The following is a 20102-nucleotide window of genomic DNA, read 5'->3' on the forward strand; positions in this document are numbered from 1 at the left end:
TTAAGGAGGAGCTCTATTTTAAACCCACAGAGTGTCTGACAGCCCATGTGAAAACTCAGTTATGAGAAGTCATGTGCCCGAAGCAAGAAGAACAAAAAGCAGCTGTGGGCTTCTTACTCAATGTGTTGGAGAAGATAATGCCATTGGGATGAATGCAGAGAATTAACTTATGCGAGCAAACACATTTTCCCCTCAGTATCCCTCTCTGCAATCCTGATCCAAATCAGCAGCAGAAAGCAGAAGGAAACACAACCAACAAATCCTTTTCCCTCTATAGGAATCACCAATACTCCCTCTGTCCATTCAGTAAGTCCAAAATTAGTAGTTTCTTTGCTCTAGCGGTCTGGAAGAATCACATCTGATTGTATCAAGTGCCACACTTGTAGATGAGGTGTGTAGTAAGGCAGCCACGCTATCCATGGGAATGACACCAAGACCAACCACTGGCACCCCTGTATTACCTTGCAAGCATCCTGCAGCTTGGTCTGTTTATCCTGGCAACTTGCTAGCAGTTCCTCCCATAGCTCTTCCATTTCTTGTAGTCTGGACTGAATGGCTTCAGGGGCATAGTGCCCCTCACGGAGCATCTTCTCCCCTTCCTGTAGCAGAGAGAATAGTCGATGTTTTCTTCTGTTGCTGAATGCACCAGAAGATGTCACTTTTGCCTCCATAAAACAAAGTCAAGCCCAGCCATCACTTCCTGACATAAAAAATAGAGGCTGCACAGACAAAGAAAAAAACAGTTAAAGGCAAAATGCTCATTGAAACTAGGGCACAGACTGACTTCCTGTTTTTCTGGCCTTTAACATTATTTGAAATGCTAGAAGGCAATATTAGAAGACAAAAAGTAAAGAGAATCTTCATTAAGCAACAGCTACATTGCCTAAAACCTGGCAGGGAGCCTAGTTTGTCAACACTTGGTCTCCTCTGGGATGTCCCACATTCTGTGATTACTGTTTGAGATTGCCCAACCACCTGCCCTTTTCTATTCCCTTCCTTGCATTTTAAGAGAGAACTATCTCAATCAAGTGAATCACTGTGTGAGATAGTAAAACCTCTTTTAACCATGTAGCATCATACCACTGTATGTTATAAAAGTCTATCTGCATTTCTAATCCCTGAGCTGCAGATGCTCAACAGGTTGGCACAAGAATAGGTAACGGGGACACAGCAAGACCTCCATCAAGTAGAAGAGACTGTTTGCTTTAGAAAGCTAAACTAAGCTGTTTCTACATTTTGCAATGGGGAAGAGGAGGCACAGCAAGAGAAAGATACTATACTAGGACATCAGATGTTAATTTTCTTCTAAAGAGCAGCTACTAAGGTTATTTCCACTGAAGAAGACAGGGCATCAAGAAATAATGAGAAGGAGATTGTGAAATAACTCTCTAAAAACAAATCAGTTCACAGAGAATTTTAACTCCAACCTTTAACCCCCTGTAGAGGCTACACACAGTTAAAAGTTGTTTGGGAGGTTTTTTGTTTGTTATTTGAAGAAGGGTTGTGCAATACTGGATGTAGGTGAGTCTGAGGAGGGAATCTGTCTTTAATGCTTAGTTATCTGTTGCAAAATACAGCTAGTAAGCACTGTGTTGAAAATAAGGTTAATAAACACGTAACAGTCTGTCCTTCCAAACTCATCATCTGATCACAGCTTCTGCCAAGTATCTGACAAAGCTCATCAGACTTCCCTTGTATCTCTCCTACAAGTATGTCTCTGCATAGGCAACACTTGAAAACTCTTCTTGATCCTTTTTGTTGGATCAATCTTATCTGACTCGCTAAAGTTTTGCATCCAATCAGCTAGTTCCCTGCTGGGAAGAAATGTGTGTACCTCTAAAATGGCATTCACTCCAGCAAGAAGTCTCTAAAGCCAGTGGATTTAATATATCACTGAAAGCACCCATCTCTTTCCATTGTGTGCACAGTGAATATAGATAGCAAGCTCACACCAGACAATAAAAGCTGAAAGGAATCAATGGGACTAGAAAATTCTTGGTGGACTAAAAGGGTAAGTTTCACAGTCAACGTGCACAATGTCAGTGAGGGGACAGCGGTTCCCTCTCACTTGTTTAAGGTCACCTTAACTCTGGCTGCCTGCAGTCTCTCATGCCAGTTGCCCACCCTTGCCATCAGCCCCACTTCTCTCACAGATTTGATGGAGTCCAGGCGATTTCTGTTGGCCATGATCTCTGCTTGGAAAGTCTGGTGCTTCAGCAGTTTGGTCTGCAGATTGCTTGGATCCTTCCAGCTATCATCCTGGGCAATGCTATTCTTCTCATTGATCCAGGCAGCCACCTTTGTGAGGGGAAAGAACAAAAGCAAACAAAAGGCTCAGCTTTTCTTCAGCTCCAAGCTGCCAGGCTCTCCTCTAATATGTATAAACCATGGGACTAGTGAGGGAGGACACAAATGAGTAGCCCTTCTGAAGTCCTGCTTCCCTGAGGTCCTCCTTAATGAAGTCACCTTTATATCTGTTTGCCAGCACTGTTAACTGGAAAGGGGGCTGTCTCCATGAGATAGTGCATGGGCACACGTGTGCATGTGTACATGTGTTCACGGGTGAGAAAAGGCAATTATCTCCCTGTTTCTAACCTACTGTCAGTATCTCACAAGAGAAGAACTAATTTGTCTCTTCCCATGAATTTTAAAATGACAGTACACTCCCTTTTAATGCAATTTCTTCTGCATTCTGCTGGTGTCCAATGCACAGTACATTTTTCATCTGGTGACTGGAGGGAAGCTGAAAAATATCCCTTCACACTTATCTTTTCCAGTATCATCATCATTCCAGACCTAGTTCCTTGATTTTTCTCACAGTGAATCCGTTCAGGGTTTCAGATCTACGCAGTGCAGTATATTTTAAGAAACTAGAATACCATGAATGCTGTGTGATTGTACCTCAAAGGAATTCTTCAGCAACTTCTGCAGAAGCCTTGATTCCTCTAGCAGACATCTGCGAGCAGCAGCATTCTCCAGCAGTTTTTCTTTCCTAAGTTGAAGACAGATGTGTGAGGTAAAAGCCACAGACTGAATTAGATAGGATGTGGGGTTTCGATTTTCATCTCTAAAACACACATGATCTAACTCTCCATTCTCTAAGAGAGAGATGTCCATAATATAGAGCCTCACATGATTTGGACAGTCAGAGAAGATGCTCAGGACACTATAGGAAGGATTATAGCAGATAGGTATGTTTAAAGTACACACAAATTATGTATATATGTTTTCTACCTGTAGGAATCACCATTACTGCCTTTCAGGGTACGGGAGAACACAAAAGTAGTGTGTTTCTTATATGGGAAGCCTGTGAGTATGATGGTTTTAGTCACGGATAAATCAAAGCTGCACCATTCTTCCATTTCCAAATTGGTTCTGCAGCACTTCATTCATGTTCTTGCAGATATGAGCTAGTTTGATCATATTAATAAATTCATATGTTCACCTTAATCATAAGGGATATCCAGTTTCTTTGTATACATTTTATGTGTATCTTTCTATCTACCATAGCACTGTATACAACTGCTTCTACTGTCAGCATTTAAGATGAATATGCAATGTGGTAGGAGAAGTAAAGTAATTCATGTGAAAGGGCAAGACCTAACCAGAAAAACTGCAAATGCCCTGGTGGCTAATTTGAGCAGGGCTTTAAGATCTACCCCATTAGAGCAGTGAAAAAGCAGTTGTGTAGCAAATGACCTTTATGGACGGTATTTAATGATAATGAAGTATTTAATGGCACAGCTGGTCTGGCTTTTGTTTGCAGCTCTGTCCCTAAGGCGAGACCAGGATACAGAATTACAGGAAAACTGCCTCTTTTTCTGAACCCCGCTCCCTCTACACTTCACTGTAGTTTGGAAATCTCCTAATGAAATATTGACTAGACCTCAGGCCAATTTGGCAAGACTCTAGTGCAAAGTGCAATGTTGAGTAAATACAAACTAGCTTATGGTTCTCTTAAATAATTTAAAGATCTTAATTACAGGCAGAGAGTCTCATTGCAAAAAGGATGGATGGTTGACATGGGAAGGGTTTGATTTCACCTCCTCAGAACAGTCTGGCATCTGTTGGCGATGTTTTCTGTGTCGTAATGCTTGTTCTGCATTAGCTGCTGAGCAAATGAAGCCATCTCATCAATTTTCTCCATCTGAGCTTCCAGGGCTTTTTCAAACTGCGTGTGTTTCCGCTGCAGGCTCTCCACACTAGACACTGAGTCCTGGATAGGATTCAACAAAGGGAAGCTGCTTTCAGTCAGAGTTTTTCCATCCACTGCACTGATAATCCAGAAGCTAAATGACATTTAGCCCACATTTGCAAGCTGTCAAGAAAATTTCTTGGTCTTTGAATTTTACTGGAATTTAATCTCAGACTCGGTGCCTAAATAATGTTCTATGCACAGTCTGAGGCCATTATTTCAGGGTCAAAACTGGAGTAACTGCTGGATGCTTAGCTTCTCCTGCATATTATTCTGCTGCATAGAACATACAACTTCTCAAAAGTTAAAGCATCATCTCCTAATGCTAAATCCCTTTTAAGACAGATGCTATTTTGGAAGCAAATGTGGGATGCCAAACTGAGATCTGAGTTAAGTGAACAAATATGTCATAGAAAGAGATTAAAATTAGAGCCTTGGTTTCAACCTATGGAATTTGGAAGAGCTCAGATCCAGATTTGAATCTGAGGACTGGAGTCTGACATTATGGTTAATCTGGAGAGAAACAGAACTTGACTTCTTGTAACATTTGTGAATCCCAAGCTTAATGACTTAGAGTTCTCTTTTCAGCACCCCTCTGCACTTTTAATTTTAGAATCCGTGGTGTCAAAATGTTGTTAGCACAATAAACTTTGCTTTCCCACTATTCTAAAGGAAGCAATAAAGCTCACATCAAACAAGTTAGAAAAAGTTATAAACTTCTGGGTACTTGCATGTGTCACTGGAAGGGAAAGTACAAGAATAGAGCATTTTCTGTACATTGCTGAGCTAAATAGGACTGTAAAATGGGTGGTTCCTTTTAAGTATCACATACTTCAGTGAAGGGACTGTAAACACATACCTGCAGGCTGAAAATATCAGAGACAGACACCAGCCACTAGTATTATATGTTTTTAATACCATTTATACCAATTATGTCTACGTTGAACTCAAATGTAATTGTAGCTCCTTCAGAGATAACTAATTTGGTAGCACTACCTATACAAGTTGCAGGGTAAGCTAAGCATCAGAATGTATATCCAGCATCCTGCATAGCTTTTGCATCCCATGAAATAGTCTGTGGTTTCAGCTTATTGCAATGTCATTGGTACCTGAGGTAGGTAATTTAAAGCTACACTGGGTATGTCAGCAGTGACAACAGTGATGACTTGTGCACTGATGGCAAACGTATTTGGGTTATACATGACCAGTCAGAGAGAGATGCACTTATTTTCCTGCTATAATTGGAGTAGTTGAACTGTTCCATTACTCTTGGGGCTGAGAATCCTATCCTGTGTAAAGTACCAAGGAAAGAAATCTAATCCTAAACCATCAACAAGATGGAGCAGTAACTTCAGGAGGAGAAGGATCACAGGCAGGTTCAGAGCACATCGTTGTACTTCATAGTTCTCTTTCTTCCAGATTGATTGCAGAGAAAATTGTAGTTTGCTGGAGCACCTACCCCTAAGTCCTCATTAGCTAGGAAAGCCTCTTTGCTGCTGAGCCAGCTCTCAGTCTGTTCCACGTAGCCATAGAATTTCTGTATAGGAAAAAAGCCATCCATAAACATGGTATAAAACAGGGGCAAACCTGACTTTGGCAGAGTACACTGTGAAAAAACAAACTTCCAGGGCTATTCCAAAAATTAACTGCATACTGCTAGATGGCAACTGGCATTAGATGCTATAAAAACCACATGTGTAACCATTATTACTGTTACTGTCTTACTTTCTCCATTATAATATATTTCTTTTTATCTAAGACCTAAGACACAATACAATTATTTGTAGCTTGCTTGCTAATAGTGTAGAGAGCTGTGGTTATTGTGTAACTGGCCAATAAAAAGGACTCTAACATGGCCTGAAATAAGTAGAATGTAGTACGTAAAGAAGCATGAAAGCAGCCTTTACCACATGGTTGAAGTTCTCAAATATATGAAGCTTTTTAGATGGGACTGGCAGCACCAGCTGTTATTTGAGATACTTGACATTCCCTCTTGTAAAATCTCCATTTCAGTTATTTCTAACTTCTGCCAACAACCCTTTTGAGCAGAAATTTTGTAAGTGAGACGGACTGTTACAGGCAAGTATTTCTGGAAACTGCAGCCAAAACAGTTCTTTACTTAGAAAAAAAGCCAGGGAAAAATACACTGTTTTGTCCATGCTCAACTTTTCTTCAGATGTTTTTTTTTTAAATACTTGTCTACCTCCATGCCTGTGGGGGAAGTTATAGAATTTGGTAGAGCAGCAATGTTCCGTTGTAAGTGTGTTCCTTTCACCAGCTGCATGAGGGTTTGACCAAATCTTGCTAAGTTTCATAGCCTTTGAAAAACATGAGTATATATTCCACAGAAACCTCTTTGATTTGCAAAGGTACAATTTCTAGAAGTCCTGCCACCACTAAATGTGGTTGGCCTCTGGTATGCCTTCTGGAAACTGGTAAACTATACATGAAACACTATTATTAGCATATCTTTCATTATGCTACCTTATAAATTTGCTGTTTATAGGAAGGAACACTGTCAGTGGCATCTGCCTTCTTCCTTGAACATCTTTGTACTCACCTGTAACTCTTGAGCCTGAAACAATTTTATATATTGCTCCTGCCATGCTTGGATCAATTCAGACCAGGCTTCTTGTAGTCTGGAGAGAGACTGGTGAATCTCACGGGTTGCATAGTGACCGGAATTGGCAAGTTCTTGACCATAGTTACTGAGAGAGTTGAATCTTTCCACCCGTGCTTCAATCTCCTCCTAAAATATATTACCAAGGTTGATGTCAAGGGTTTATGGGACACCAGTTATTCAGAATACAAGCCTTAAGGGGAAGAATATGGGCTGTTACTTTCCAACCCAAATATTTGTATGGAAAATCATTTATTTTTGAGCTATGTTACTAAAACAGCGTAGAATTGCCTAAGAGAAAATAAACGTGGATAATAAATGACTTTATTGCTCTAGGAACAACTGGTCTCCTACAAATCAAAATTGGGATTAAATTAGAAACAGATTAGAAAATACTTGGATATAAATGAATACAGTTTTGAACACCTATAATATCCGTATTGCCCGGCTTCAGTCTTCCTACATAAAGGTGGTTCTATGAGAAACAGTGCTTAGAATTTTTCTGCTGCTGCCAAATAGGTTTGCATCAGATTATTACTTTAAAGACATGGTTTTACTTTAGTTTGTGGTGTTAAAGTGAAATACATTAAATTTCTGCACGCAATCTGACTAATGAGTTATACATATACATACTGAATCCTGAAGGTGAAAGAATTACAAGTGACTGTGACCCCTGCAAAGTGAATGTGGAATTCCTAATGTAAACAATTTGAAATGAAAAGTAACCATGCACTGAAACAATATCGTGCATTAACTCATTAACCTTGAAAGCTATGGCATTTACTATTAAACATCTGAAGTTAGAACTGGTGTTTTAAGGGCTTTTTTTGGGAGTGGTGTTGCCATAATCGTAGATAACTCAGCTGATATCTATGATTATGGTTTTTAATTCAGATTAGCACCTTGTGTTCAACTCTAGTCTCTCCAAAGGTCTTTGGTTTGAGCCATTAACCTGAATGAAAAAGACCCTTCCATTTTTCTTCCTTGTCTATAATTCTAGTTTACTAAACCCAACACAAAATAACATATTGCTTGGATTTGTCCTTTTCCATGTGACTATCTCCTTACAGCTATTTGGTGTCCTTTACCAACAGATATTAAAGACTTAGATCTTGCTATCATCTAACTTTGGAGAACACTGTATCAGTGTTTTGGGGTATGTTTATTGTGAGAAAGCATTGTTAGCAAAAACGTGGTGAAGTACATGACATAAGAGAGCATTGTTAAAATAGAAGACTGAAAAAGGAGGGGACTTCATACTAGGGGTACTTCATACCACGACAGACGTGAATCAGAATCTAGAAACTATCTGTGCTAATAATGGGACCCAGAAAGCACTGGACATTAGTCATGATTCTGGGAACATGATTTGTAGAAAAAGGAACATAACTGCAAAGAAAAGGTAACACAACATCTGGAAGACAGCCATGATGCTTGGGAAAAAGTGAAAAAATAACTTTTTTCTAAGATTAATTAACAACATCCCTCCTTTCAGAAAATCTACTAAAAATATTAGGCAAATTAGCCACCAAAAGATTGTATGGTAATAGGTAGTGGGATATGAAGTGTTTCAGAACTGAATGTGTAGTACCCTCCAATGGTAATTTACTGCCCTGTGTGAGACGAATTGCAGTTTTTATTTTCCTCTAAGGCTAATGGAGTTTGCATGACAAAATCTAACTCAAAACTAGAATTAACTGGCATTAAATTTCTGGCAACCCAAATAAAGAGATTGGCAGTGAGCATGCCTTGATACTGAACCAGCTTTTTAGCTACAGGGTTGGACAGAATTATATATCTGAGAGCTAATGGGACTTTTTGAGACTTCTTGCAGAGATATGAGCTGCCAAAGAGCCCATGGGATAGAGTTCTGTCAATACGTAGGTGACTTCTGTCCCTAGCCCGTCACTGAAAACAGTCTTCACCATGTTCTTGACACGACACGCAGCAAAATTCTGCTGTGTTTGCAGCAATTAATTCCCAAAGTTTCCCAGTACGTGCAATTGGAAGCAATGGTTACTTGCCTTTCTCTCCTGGTGCTCCTCAATCATGCTTTCCGCTTCATTTGCGCTTTTAGGAAGCCCCCCTGTTTCCATTAGACCTCTGATGTTTTGGGTCCAGTCTAGAATCTCCTTCGTCTCCAAGTTAAATTTCTGCCACTTATATGAGGCTGCCAGCTTCTCCTTCCTGCCACACAATGTGCAGTTCAGCATTATCCAGCACAGAATACCTAGTTGCCTCTCCCTCCCCATCTGCAGAGGAAGGTATCCTTGGAGAAGCCAAATGAAGTCAATTCAAGCCTCATACTTTTTCCTTACAGCTCCTGACGTGCTCATGTTAAACCAAAATCAAAGGAGATGCACAGTGCCTTGGAGACAACATGCTTACCTTATTTTCTACATCAGTTCATTAGGAAAAGAAAGGTTAAAAAGCCTTCATAGCTGTTGCTTCCAGCAACAATTAGAGCTCGGCAAAAGCCTTTCTTGTTTTGGAAAGATTCAGGTAAAAATTAATCTTACAGAACGATCCAAAAGTAAGTCTTTCACAAAGGCTTCATAGTAGATTTAATTCGGTAGTCTGGAGGCATTATAGTACCATTATTTAGTGGGATAAGGCACAAACTCATTATGTAAGTTTTCCCAAAGACACATCACTGGAACTTTTCTTGTACCAAGTCACTCTTGTTCCAATGCAGGTGTCTTGGCTGTCTGTATAAACTTTGTAAAGGATCCTTGATAGCTCTTTAAAGGACCCTGGCAAGAAGATTTGAGACTCTGGGAGCAGATCTGCTCCTGCTGAGAGATATTCAGACCACTAGAACTCTTTACCTTTGTTTGGCCTGTTCCTGGAGTCGTAGCCAATTGTTTTTCATCTCCTGTTGCTTCATAGTCAGTTTGTCATTTATGGATGGATTCCTTGTGGAAAGGCGGAAAGATTCCAATTGCAATGGCTGCAAAGAGATTTATAGTGGGGTGACTTTATGCCAAATGCTTATATTTGTTCCTGAGTTTGCTTTTCAGGAAGAGTAGCTCATTTTAAGATCCCAGTTTTCAAAAGCAGGCACTTAAATTACAAAAACAAAATAGCCAAAAGGATTTGCTATATGCACAAAAAATACATATGCATTTGCAGGCAATCATCCATGTGAAGAAGGAGATGTGTGTGTTGCTTCACATGCACAAATGTTAATTTACAATTTAGAAATTGCAGAATAGGGGCAAACATCCAGGAAAATGAAGTAACCTCTATTAACTTAATCTTATAAAAGCCATGAAAATATGGCAGAAGCCACCAGATTTGCCTTTCAGCAGAAGACTGAAAAATCATTTGTATTTATTTCAGTTAACGGCAGCATCAAAACACTGTTTTCAGTATAGACTTCTAGTTGATGCTGTTTTCCTTAAGCCAGCCTGATCAACAGTAATGAAGAGTCACCAGCCCAGACTGAAAGCTGGTATCTTTCTTTTAAAACTTCATCAGATCAGTGAAAATGGAGAATTTTAATTACGCAGAAAAGAGAATATGCCAGGCTGGTTTCAATCCATAAGAAAAGTACAGATATTATACTTTGTACATGGTATTTGTGATAGCATCAAAAAAATCCCAGACTTTGCTCTTCTTTCTGTTCCCATGCAACACTCCCCCATAGAGCCTTGTTAATGCTATCTGTGGAATGCTGACTAGTAATCACCCACGTTTCATATGAGAATTAGCTAACAAAGTCACAATGTGCGAAGGTATCACACATTTTGCCACCATTTGCATACTATTGCGAAGAAAAAGCTCAGAGGAAATTTGCAAAAGTATTTCCTATGCGAAAAGGCTTAACACTCTGGCCAACAGTGAAAACTGTGAGAGATTGTTATAGGATTTCTGCTGCTGGGGCTAGGCTGAAAAAGAATTCTTCTTATTAAAAACATGCAATTATATAGGAACTCAAGATTAGTCCTAAATGGTTCAAACTGGCCATTTTACGAAAGCCAGAGCTGGTCAGTCAGTTATAACCTAAGATTTTGGGGTTCTATGTCTATGTCAGAAAACTACATGGGTTTTGCATTTTAGTTCTAAACATTAAGTTGTGACTTTGGTTCAAGTCAGTACAGAAACGGGGAAAGATGGAAAGTTACCATTTCAATTCCTCACTTTCCAAAAGATATAAAATAATCTGGCTCATAGGTGAGGGCCAGAGAATCAGCAATCATATTAAAAAGGGACTTCTCAGATTTGATGCAGCAGGAAAAATAGCATCTGATATGATAAAGTACAATTAAGCAGCACAGTATTTTAACTGAGAAGAAATCTGAGCTGTGTTTGCATTGCAGTGCAATTTACACTAATGAAAACAGTCAAGCTGTGCATCATGGTTCCAAGAAGCAAAAATGAACTGTTCACAGTATGCTTTCTACTTTCCCACTTCCTACCTCCATTTTGGACTTGATAACACTGATTTCTCTCTCCATCTCTTCATGTCTTCGAATCAGGTTTTCCACAGTTTCCACATCTTTCCCATAATCCAGTGCTTGTATCAGTACACTCTGGAGGGGGCAGTAGGATGTGCAAATGGTGAAGAGGACAAAAAGGAAAAGGGTCATATCCTTATTCTTGCTTAATTAATTTATTTCTAATTTTTTCTTAATAGTCCCCTCCTTCACCCCTTTGCATTGCCATCTGAATGTTCCCATTGTCTTTTAAAATATAAACAGGGCACCTAGTCTGTACTCCTTACAGAGACTGAACAAAAATTCACAACTCTTTGAAGAGTCAAAATCTTACTTAAGGGGTCTCTGGCTATTCACATATAAAACAGACAGGAATGCTTCCCTGCATGTCTCAGTCTTTCTTTTCCCTTTTTTCCGTATACCGAAACAACCAAATATTTCCCATTAAACTGTGGCACAAAAATTTTTAGGTGTGTTTTATGAAAATATGGAAAATAAAATTGACCCTCAGAATCCTACCAAAAATGCAATCCTTTACTATGAAGAAATAAATTCATAAAAGTTGTTATAAAAATTTCAAACCAACTGCCTTGTAACTGAATTATTAACCACTATGTATCTGACTACTAACTCATAATCAAATTAATATTATTAGTTATGTGGAAGAAATAACGCGTTTTTATATAGCCTTTTTCTTCTGTTAATCTCAAACTTATAATTCAGGATAGATATTTTTACTTCAGTTTTCTAAATTGAATGGGTTTTTTGTACAAATTTTCGAAGAAGTTACATGTTTCATATGTCTGCGTTGCACAGCAGGGAGAGATATGCTAGCTACTATTTAAAGAACTAGCTTTGAATTTGAGCACTAGAAGCTGTTGACTGGCTCAACACTCTCTGAAGGAGATGCAAACCTGTGTGAGTAACACAGCAAAAAAATAGACATTAGTCTCTTAGCTTCTTAGATTTGTATCCTACTTTTTGCATCTTGCTGTGTTCCTTTCTTATGGAAGGATTTTTTAGACTAAATGGAGATGTTTACAAATGTAAAGTTGCTGCAGCTCAATTACTTGTCTAATTTTCCTTACAGTTAGGGGAAAGAAGGAGGCACTGCTGGGGGATGATTTATCTCATCCTCAAGAGGACATCTGCAGTGTTTGATGACATTTCAGCCTTCCTACAAACTTGATACACAGACACCTATCAAAATGCCAGGGTTGATCATTGCTGGCAAAACAGAACCTTTTCCCATTTCAGTGAACAAAATCAATGTACTTGCCTTCTCAATAACTCTCTCTGTGATGTCATCAATTTCTCTGATTAAAGCATGAATCTCTAGGGCTCCCTCTAACTTCTTCCTGTATGCGTTCAGGTTACCATGGAAACTGTTCCACCTATTATTGAAAAGAATATTTTAGAGGCATATTTCAGAGGTGAGGATTTCCACAACTGAACTTCATGGTGCTCACTGAGATCTAAGTAAAAATACAGGATTTCTGAACTACCTTACATATTGATCCCTTATGCCCCCCAAAAGGGGACGCATCACAGTGATAAAGCATTAGCCTGGCAAGGCTACCTGGTTATATGTATTCCAAGTTTTCAGGATGATATGGAGGCTAAAACCTAAAAAGTACGGATACAGTTTCCTTAAATTCTCAATAATTTCACAATCCCAATCTTCATGCTTTCGGTTCTTAGCTAGTGGGCTGTGAAGCAGCAAAAGCAATATGTACTTCACAAGGACAAACCATGTGAATAGATGGAAGTGTCTTAGCTTCATGGATCTAATGTATAAGGTCACATGAAGCAGCATATATGTCTGCAAGGCTAGAAATATGACTTTGATCCTGCTGGATTAGAAATTCTTCTGGCTAACTGCCCTGAGAGCCTTGAAAGACAACTCCAGTGTCTGATGTTTGGTAGTCCTGGTGTTAAAGAAGAAAATACAATTCCTCCATTTACCCCAGCCCAAGATATCTAACCTTCCCTTCTTGTTTTTGCTTTACAGAGAAACTTTAAAAGCAGACTCACTTCTCATTGAGCTGCTTCCGGCGCTCATATATTGTTTTTGTTTCTTCCTTGTTCTGCCTCTCCAGTTTCATGGCCAGGGCATTGATAGCCCTGATGTGAGCATCATCCACTGTCATCTCCTGTAAAGTGAGAAAAGTAACAAAGGTATGTGTTCAAAATGCTTGTGACTGAGTTTTCCACTGAGGTGGAAAAAACCCAACAGCAACAAGCAAGAGTTTCACTTCACTACCAAGTATTACATATTACATATTACATATGTATAGACGTATGGGGCTTGCTCTACTACAACTGCTAGTCTTGCCAGTCCCTGATGATAAGACAGTAAGGGCAAGAAAGAATACTAATGAATCGAATACAACAAAGATCTAGGTCTAGACAAGGACCCTCAGATCTTCATTTCTAAGCCAGGCATCCCAGCAGGGGCTCGTTCACTGAAGAATAATAGGTGTAGTTGTTGTTTACATAGGTAGCTGCTGTGGAACACCTGATGTGTGGCAGACAGCTTCTCTGTCAAAAAGGTAGTGATTTGTGCCTCCTAGGCCTACTCACTGTTTTTCCTAGGTATGCTTGTACAGAAATGCCTTTTGTACTGTGGACAACAGGATTAAAATCCACACAGCCTTGAGAAACCCAGGTAACCCATGCCATTGCATTTTCTTCTAAGTCAACATCACTGTATTTTGAAAGGTACGCTAAGTCTTCAAGATGACTTGCTTCACATGTACATACCATAGAAAGGAAAATATTTGCACATTGCACATAGAATCTGGACTATAGAGGAAACATTGTTCTGTTGGAGCACGACAGATGGCCAACACTGAACACTGCTCCAGGATTCAAAAACATTCTCTATTTTTCTAAGGCCAGTAAATCACAAGCTTAGCAGGGAGACATTAATCACTGGTGTAATAGAAGCACAGCTGCAAGATGCCAGCACACGAGTAATGTAAGTATTGACTTCATTTGTATTTTATTTATGCTACATCCATACCGATGTGCATGCTTCCATATGTGCTTTACTAGTGTACACAGTCATAAAGTAAACAAGAGAAACCTGCAGACAGACAGAAACTCTGCAGCCTCCTCTCCTGGGACATAATAGCAGCCCAATGTGATGGAATATGAGTAGAAAAACTGGCATCCATCAATACAGGATGATTGCTCCCTACTCTGATCTCAGATGGAGAAACCTAGACTGGATGCACGCACACGCTGTGCCAGGACCAGCCTGCATCTGTTTGTATTGCCCTATGAAGTACTGTATAAGTAAGAATCAACTATGAGGGTATCACTGTCCCAGCCTTTTGCTGCAGGAGTCATGTTCAGGTTGGTACAGGAGCAGTGGCTGCAAGCTGATAGTACCCAAGGCCAAGAGTTTCCTGTGGTACATGAAATCTACTTTAGGATACGGAAAGACTTTCTAATTCAGAGCCTTGTTCTGACTGGGACACTGGGATGTTTCTGCCTCTTTCAACATCATTCTTTCAGCTGGTACTTCCCTTGCTCTGTCCCTTAGCTCACAGTTCAGCTGGTGAGGACTGAAGGGCCAACGAAGGTCTCTTCAGTAATTCCCTGGTGCTGAAGCTGAGTATTTTAGCTCTCTACTCAAATCCAGTATTAAGGCACTGCCACAGGGAATTCTGCTGGGCTCTGGAAAGGGGAGCTCAAGGGTTTCTCCCAGGTGTCAGGCATATCTGTACTGTCACTTCATAGAAGAACATAGAAGAGGATTGTCTCCTTCTGTTATTAGGCAACATAAAGGGAAGATGGGAGCTGCCATAACAGGAATTGGCAATAAAATAACAGGCAAACAAAGAATAAAGAATATTAGGAAAGAACATTAGAGTAAACCTCACTCACAAAGTCCATTTTTAACCCACTTCTGGGTGGAACTCACTGTGACTTTGTGGACTGCATGAACCAAACTGGAAATCTATTCAAATTCAGGCTCACACAGCCAGCTTTACAGTCATGTAATGCAATCCAAAACTTTAGGTTGTATCATGAGCTCCTGACAGCTCTGTTTAGACACTTTCAAAGTAGAAAGCCCAATGAGTGAAAATTCTGTCATGTTTAATGGCTTATAAAGGGGCTTATAAAGGGGCTTATACCCCCCTGATCTTTTGCCTCCTCAGGGTACTGGAACTGTGTTTGTTACCTAGATATACTGCTAGACTGGAAAGTTAACTGCTGCTTCCAGCCACACAAGGAATGTGCATGGAAAACGCTTCTTACCCCCGATGTTGCTCCGCGGAACTCATTCAGCTTTTTCATGAGCTGCAGGCAGTGTTCATAGTCATTTCCCACATCGCCTACATTAATCATGACTTCCTGGGGAGATAAGCAGCAGACAGGCACACATTCAGGCTAAGAATACAAGAACACAGCATATCCCAGTGCTTATGCTGAAGCAGTAAGTTCTGTGACGTATCTGTAAGTCACTGACCTACAGCTTATGAAGTCTCTTCTGATCTTCATGTAATTATGAGACATGGTCCTAACTCCTCTAGTCTAATACCGATTACGGAAGCAACCTCTGAATGAAAACTTAGTGGATCAAGTGATCCTTCCTTCACGCTTCTAAAAAGAAATTTTCAGACTGAATGCACAATGAGAGTGAGTGCCAGTTGCCAAATGCTTTCGATCCCTTCCATTCTAGTCTGCTTTCATCCCTCTGTGTTGATGGAGACATACAAGGTGACCGCCAATAATTGCAATCACTTTATGTAAACATTTTACATGAGAACACCTGCTCATACTGTCCAACTGACACCGGCATGGAAACACTCCAGAAAACTTCTAGAATTTATTGAATTATTCCTTCCATATTTTTTGTAGAACATGTCATGATTCTTCCAAGCAAAAGCCACTAATAAAATATGCTGGAAGATGACACCTTTATCATAAGTGCAATGCTGAATAACAGGTCTCTAGTGTGCTGCTTGGACTGAATACTAGAATCCATTCACCTTCTCTCTGATCCAAGCTTCCACCTGGTCCACCTTTTGGAGAAATTCCAGGAAGTCCCGGCTGTCCTCCAGCATCTTTCCACAGGCAGCAACAGCTCTCTTCAACTTCTCCCAACGTTCCTGAAGCATGCGGACTTGGCGACGGATCTCTCCTGATCTTGGATGGCTTTTTGATACCAGGGATTCTCCTTTCTTCATATTCAGAGGGAGAAATTAGAAACTAAGGTTGACACTTATTCTTAATGTGATTACCATGCTACATGACCTTTCTAGAAGGACTCTCCCACTTTCCTAACCTGGATTGCACAATAAATTACTAGTATAAAATCTTATTGCCCAAATAATGCTGCTCAGCTGAAAGCTTTTATGTCTGGGGGAATCAAGAACACTAGGATTTGAACATTTCCCTGCCAAGAGTGACATTCATGGTGTGGAAGCACCAAGAGAGGTATGAATGTGTCCTTCAGCTATGTGGTTTACTCAGTTTGAACAAGAATGTTCACAGATCAGTTATGAAATCCACTTTATCTTTTGTAGGAGTAATCACCCCAAGCAAGGAAGAAGTCAGTGATACCTTCCTATTTAGGCAATAGGGAAAGATGGAAATTCCCTAGGTAGAGCAACTAACAAATCTCTTTGCTCCAAATTACCAGGATTAATTTTCCATGGCATAGCAACTGGATTCTGGAATAGCAACTGGTTTCTTGCCACAGAAGTAGGATAATTGACATAGAAGAGACGAACAAGCTACCCTTCCTTTTCATTTTATCCATCTGCCCTTCTCTGGATAACCAGCACTATTCTGTAAAAACACTAGCAGGTTGAGAGTTACCTTATAAACAGCTGTGATGATTTCTTCATTTGCTAGAATCTCGGCCTCAAAGACCTGATGTTTCTGCAGCAGCTTCATTTTGTCCTGCAGACTGCTAGGGTCTTGTATGGAAGGATCCTCTAGCTTCTGCATGCGCTCACTGATCCAGTCTTCTGCCTGCAGCAGTGTGACGCATCAGAGTTAGCATGACAAACACATGCTGTCCTGGGGCCTCCTCCCAAGACAGGTCATAGCCCTATGCGAGTGTCTATCCTTGGGCTAGGTAAATTGAGGTAGGAGCTGCCAGCAGAGGTGGCTATCACTATTCTACTTGATAGGAAATAAAAGCAGGTAGAAATGAAATTAATTTTTGTCTGACCACAAGAATAATGAAAAACTCCTTGAATACCTCAATTTTTATCACTCTAAACAGATCATACAATCTTTTAGATTACATAGAAAGAATCTGAGCACATACGCAGCCTCAACATTGTAGACATATTTAAAATAAGATTATAATAGCTAAACCTTGGATTTAGGCCTCTGAATTTCACCTCCTATCTCTGTCATTGACCTGTAAGATGGCTTAAGATTCTTGAGAATTCTGGTGCTTCACCTATAAAAAAAGCACTAACATTTTCTGATCTCAGTGATGCTGTGAGACCTAAATGGAAAATGCAAAGCAAACAGTGCCTTACTGATGGGGCCAAGCACTAGTCAGATTATTTGAAAGCAAATACAACTCTATTTGTTTTTACACTTCATAAAATTCAAAATGGTCTACTTAGAAACATCACAGTCAGATGAGCAGGTGAACAATAAGGACTAACAAAACAGGAGTTATGTGTTTCTCTTAGGAAATTATTTTTTTTAAGGGATTTAGGTGTATTCAGAATAAATGGACAACAGAATAATGGGTTTTCCACTATTTTCTTTAAAGTCTGCTAAACTTTAGCCCTTAGCACTGAAGGAAATATTTCCTATCCATCAAAACACTGAGAACTGAACACTTGACATATGTTGTAACTGATCCTTCTGTCCTCAGACCACTGAAGTAACCTAATGTTTTGACAACGCAGGAACAGCAAATTGAAGCCAACTTTATCAGTTCCAAAGCATCTTGGCTGTCCTTGCAGAACTACGCTACATGCACACAAGACCTGACAACTGGAGGATTTTCTCAGTTAATTAATGATTTGAAATGCTGTTTCAGCTGCTGAAATCCTATAAACAATAACTGAGATAGCTTTCATGAGCCACGTGCTCTCCAGAAACTGCCCCCCTCCAAAGCACAGTTAAGAAACTCAATCAGGAGCCTTAAGTCAAGGTTGCCCGGGGCAGCACACTGTCATCCGCTGGTTTAATTTCTGACACCCTCCTCACAGTCTCGGGCCTTCTTCCTTCTCCAGCCACACATTAACACTTTAACATCAGTTAACTGACCTCTCATTTGAATGGGAGAGACTTTTCCACACAGATGAGAAACAAATGAACACCCTGTGTGTATATATATATATATATATATATATATATATATATATATATATCAACCTAAAGGGTGATTTAACACAGAGGTACAGACTTTGTGACAATGGGATAGCCTGTAAGTCTGTCTCACTTCTCTAGGAAAGTGCAGGAGAGTGTGTCCTGATTTGTGAGCTGCACGTGATCTTGAGTTAGTCTTTGAGGGGGTTGTGCATAAAACCCCAAATTCCTGTATCCTGAAAAGGGCACAAACTGCGCCAGCCAGCCTTCTAAGCAGACTGTATGATGTTGAGTTCTCCCTCCTCACATTGGTAATCACAGGATGTGTTGTCTCTGTAAGAACATACATAGCTCTTTGTGTAATTCCTTCTAGAGCATAACCAGGAAACTTCTAATGACGACAGCGATAACTGTTTTCTGCTGATGCAAAAATTTATGTTTGATCACTAGAAATTACTTTAGATGACTCCGGAGGGAGAGTTTCCAGGTGGGTGGGACCTGAGCTATGGGTCTTCTTCTCCTAATAAGTAAGAATAAGCAATGACCTCACTGATTTCACAACTAAACTCAAAACTCATCTCTGCAATTTAACTTCTCTTTGGGGACTATTCTCAGATATGAACTTGTACACACCCAGAACATCACTAAAATCAAATTAAACATTCCATTCTACCCAAACAAAGAAGAAGAAAGATATTACTGTAAGATTTTTTTGTTGTTGTTTTTATTTCTTGGTGGCATTCACATTCCACAGCAGTAGGCAATGAATTTAGATTATTGAGGTAAATGACCAGATAGTTTGAGAGCAAAAACTCCCTATAGAGCTCTTAACTGAATTTATGTGGAAAAAGTGAATGAGAAAAGGGAAATGTTCCTTATTGTACAGGGCCAGGTCCTCTGCTTTAAGAGTGTGATTCAAGAATGAAGAGAGCCAGCAGTCCAAGCACTGATTTGACAATTACAGAGAGATGGGAAGAAATGCAGAAGTATCCTTACTTAATGGGTTGATTGTGTCTCTAGGAGGGCATTGACAATTTGTCTGCAGAGAGGATGTTGGCAGTTCTGTGAACCTCCTATCAGAGGTACATTGCTCTTTTGAAATTATTAGCACTGTCCAATGCACCATCCAATCCACCCACTCCCATCTGCTAGTCCACAAGGTTGACTGACGACCATTGATGGTGGACTGGTTCATGCGATTGATTGATAGGAAACATAGCTAAATAATATGAGTAAATATTTGGCTGTGTAAATAATCCCTGATGAAGTTTATTTAAATAAACAGCATGAAGCTCTGGCTCTTTAGTGTAGCCAAAGAAGAGGTAATTTTAATGTCCGGGTATTTTTGGGCCTGGGGGGAATTCCAAATATATTGTGCTGTAAATTGAATTTTAGCAGCCTTTTTTTCCTTTAGATTACTTTTTCTTAAAAAAAAATAAATAATTAAAAAGCTGTTTGGTTGTCAGCACCAGCTGTGTTACAGCCATTCATTCTCCTTTGATGATAATCCTAATTTGTCCTGTGATAAGCACCTCCAGTTTTTCTTTAA

At 39.8% G+C, this 20102-nt stretch overlaps 1 protein-coding gene across 1 annotated transcript in view; it reads right to left on the bottom strand.

Moving 5' to 3' along the window:
- The window catches only part of SPTBN5 (spectrin beta, non-erythrocytic 5), a 94156-nt gene that overhangs the window by 17906 nt on the left and 56148 nt on the right, over window positions 1-20102 (bottom strand). The window contains exons 37-50 of the mRNA XM_061462355.1: window positions 17090-17245; window positions 16258-16449; window positions 15524-15619; window positions 13289-13407; window positions 12534-12648; window positions 11237-11350; window positions 9644-9765; window positions 8840-9002; window positions 6756-6944; window positions 5655-5732; window positions 4044-4216; window positions 2902-2992; window positions 2152-2298; window positions 462-599 (exon numbers count right to left, since the gene is read on the bottom strand). Of these exons, the coding sequence (XP_061318339.1) occupies window positions 462-599; window positions 2152-2298; window positions 2902-2992; window positions 4044-4216; window positions 5655-5732; window positions 6756-6944; window positions 8840-9002; window positions 9644-9765; window positions 11237-11350; window positions 12534-12648; window positions 13289-13407; window positions 15524-15619; window positions 16258-16449; window positions 17090-17245 (1893 nt within the window). The remainder of the gene's footprint in view (window positions 1-461; window positions 600-2151; window positions 2299-2901; window positions 2993-4043; window positions 4217-5654; window positions 5733-6755; window positions 6945-8839; window positions 9003-9643; window positions 9766-11236; window positions 11351-12533; window positions 12649-13288; window positions 13408-15523; window positions 15620-16257; window positions 16450-17089; window positions 17246-20102) is intronic.

The sequence above is a fragment of the Pezoporus flaviventris genome, unplaced genomic scaffold (genome assembly GCF_033815535.1).
Source record: "Pezoporus flaviventris isolate CSIRO_AGI_PZ_B2104156 unplaced genomic scaffold, CSIRO_AGI_Pfla_v1 ptg000035l, whole genome shotgun sequence".
In the NCBI taxonomy this organism is placed as follows: Eukaryota; Metazoa; Chordata; class Aves; order Psittaciformes; family Psittacidae; genus Pezoporus; species Pezoporus flaviventris.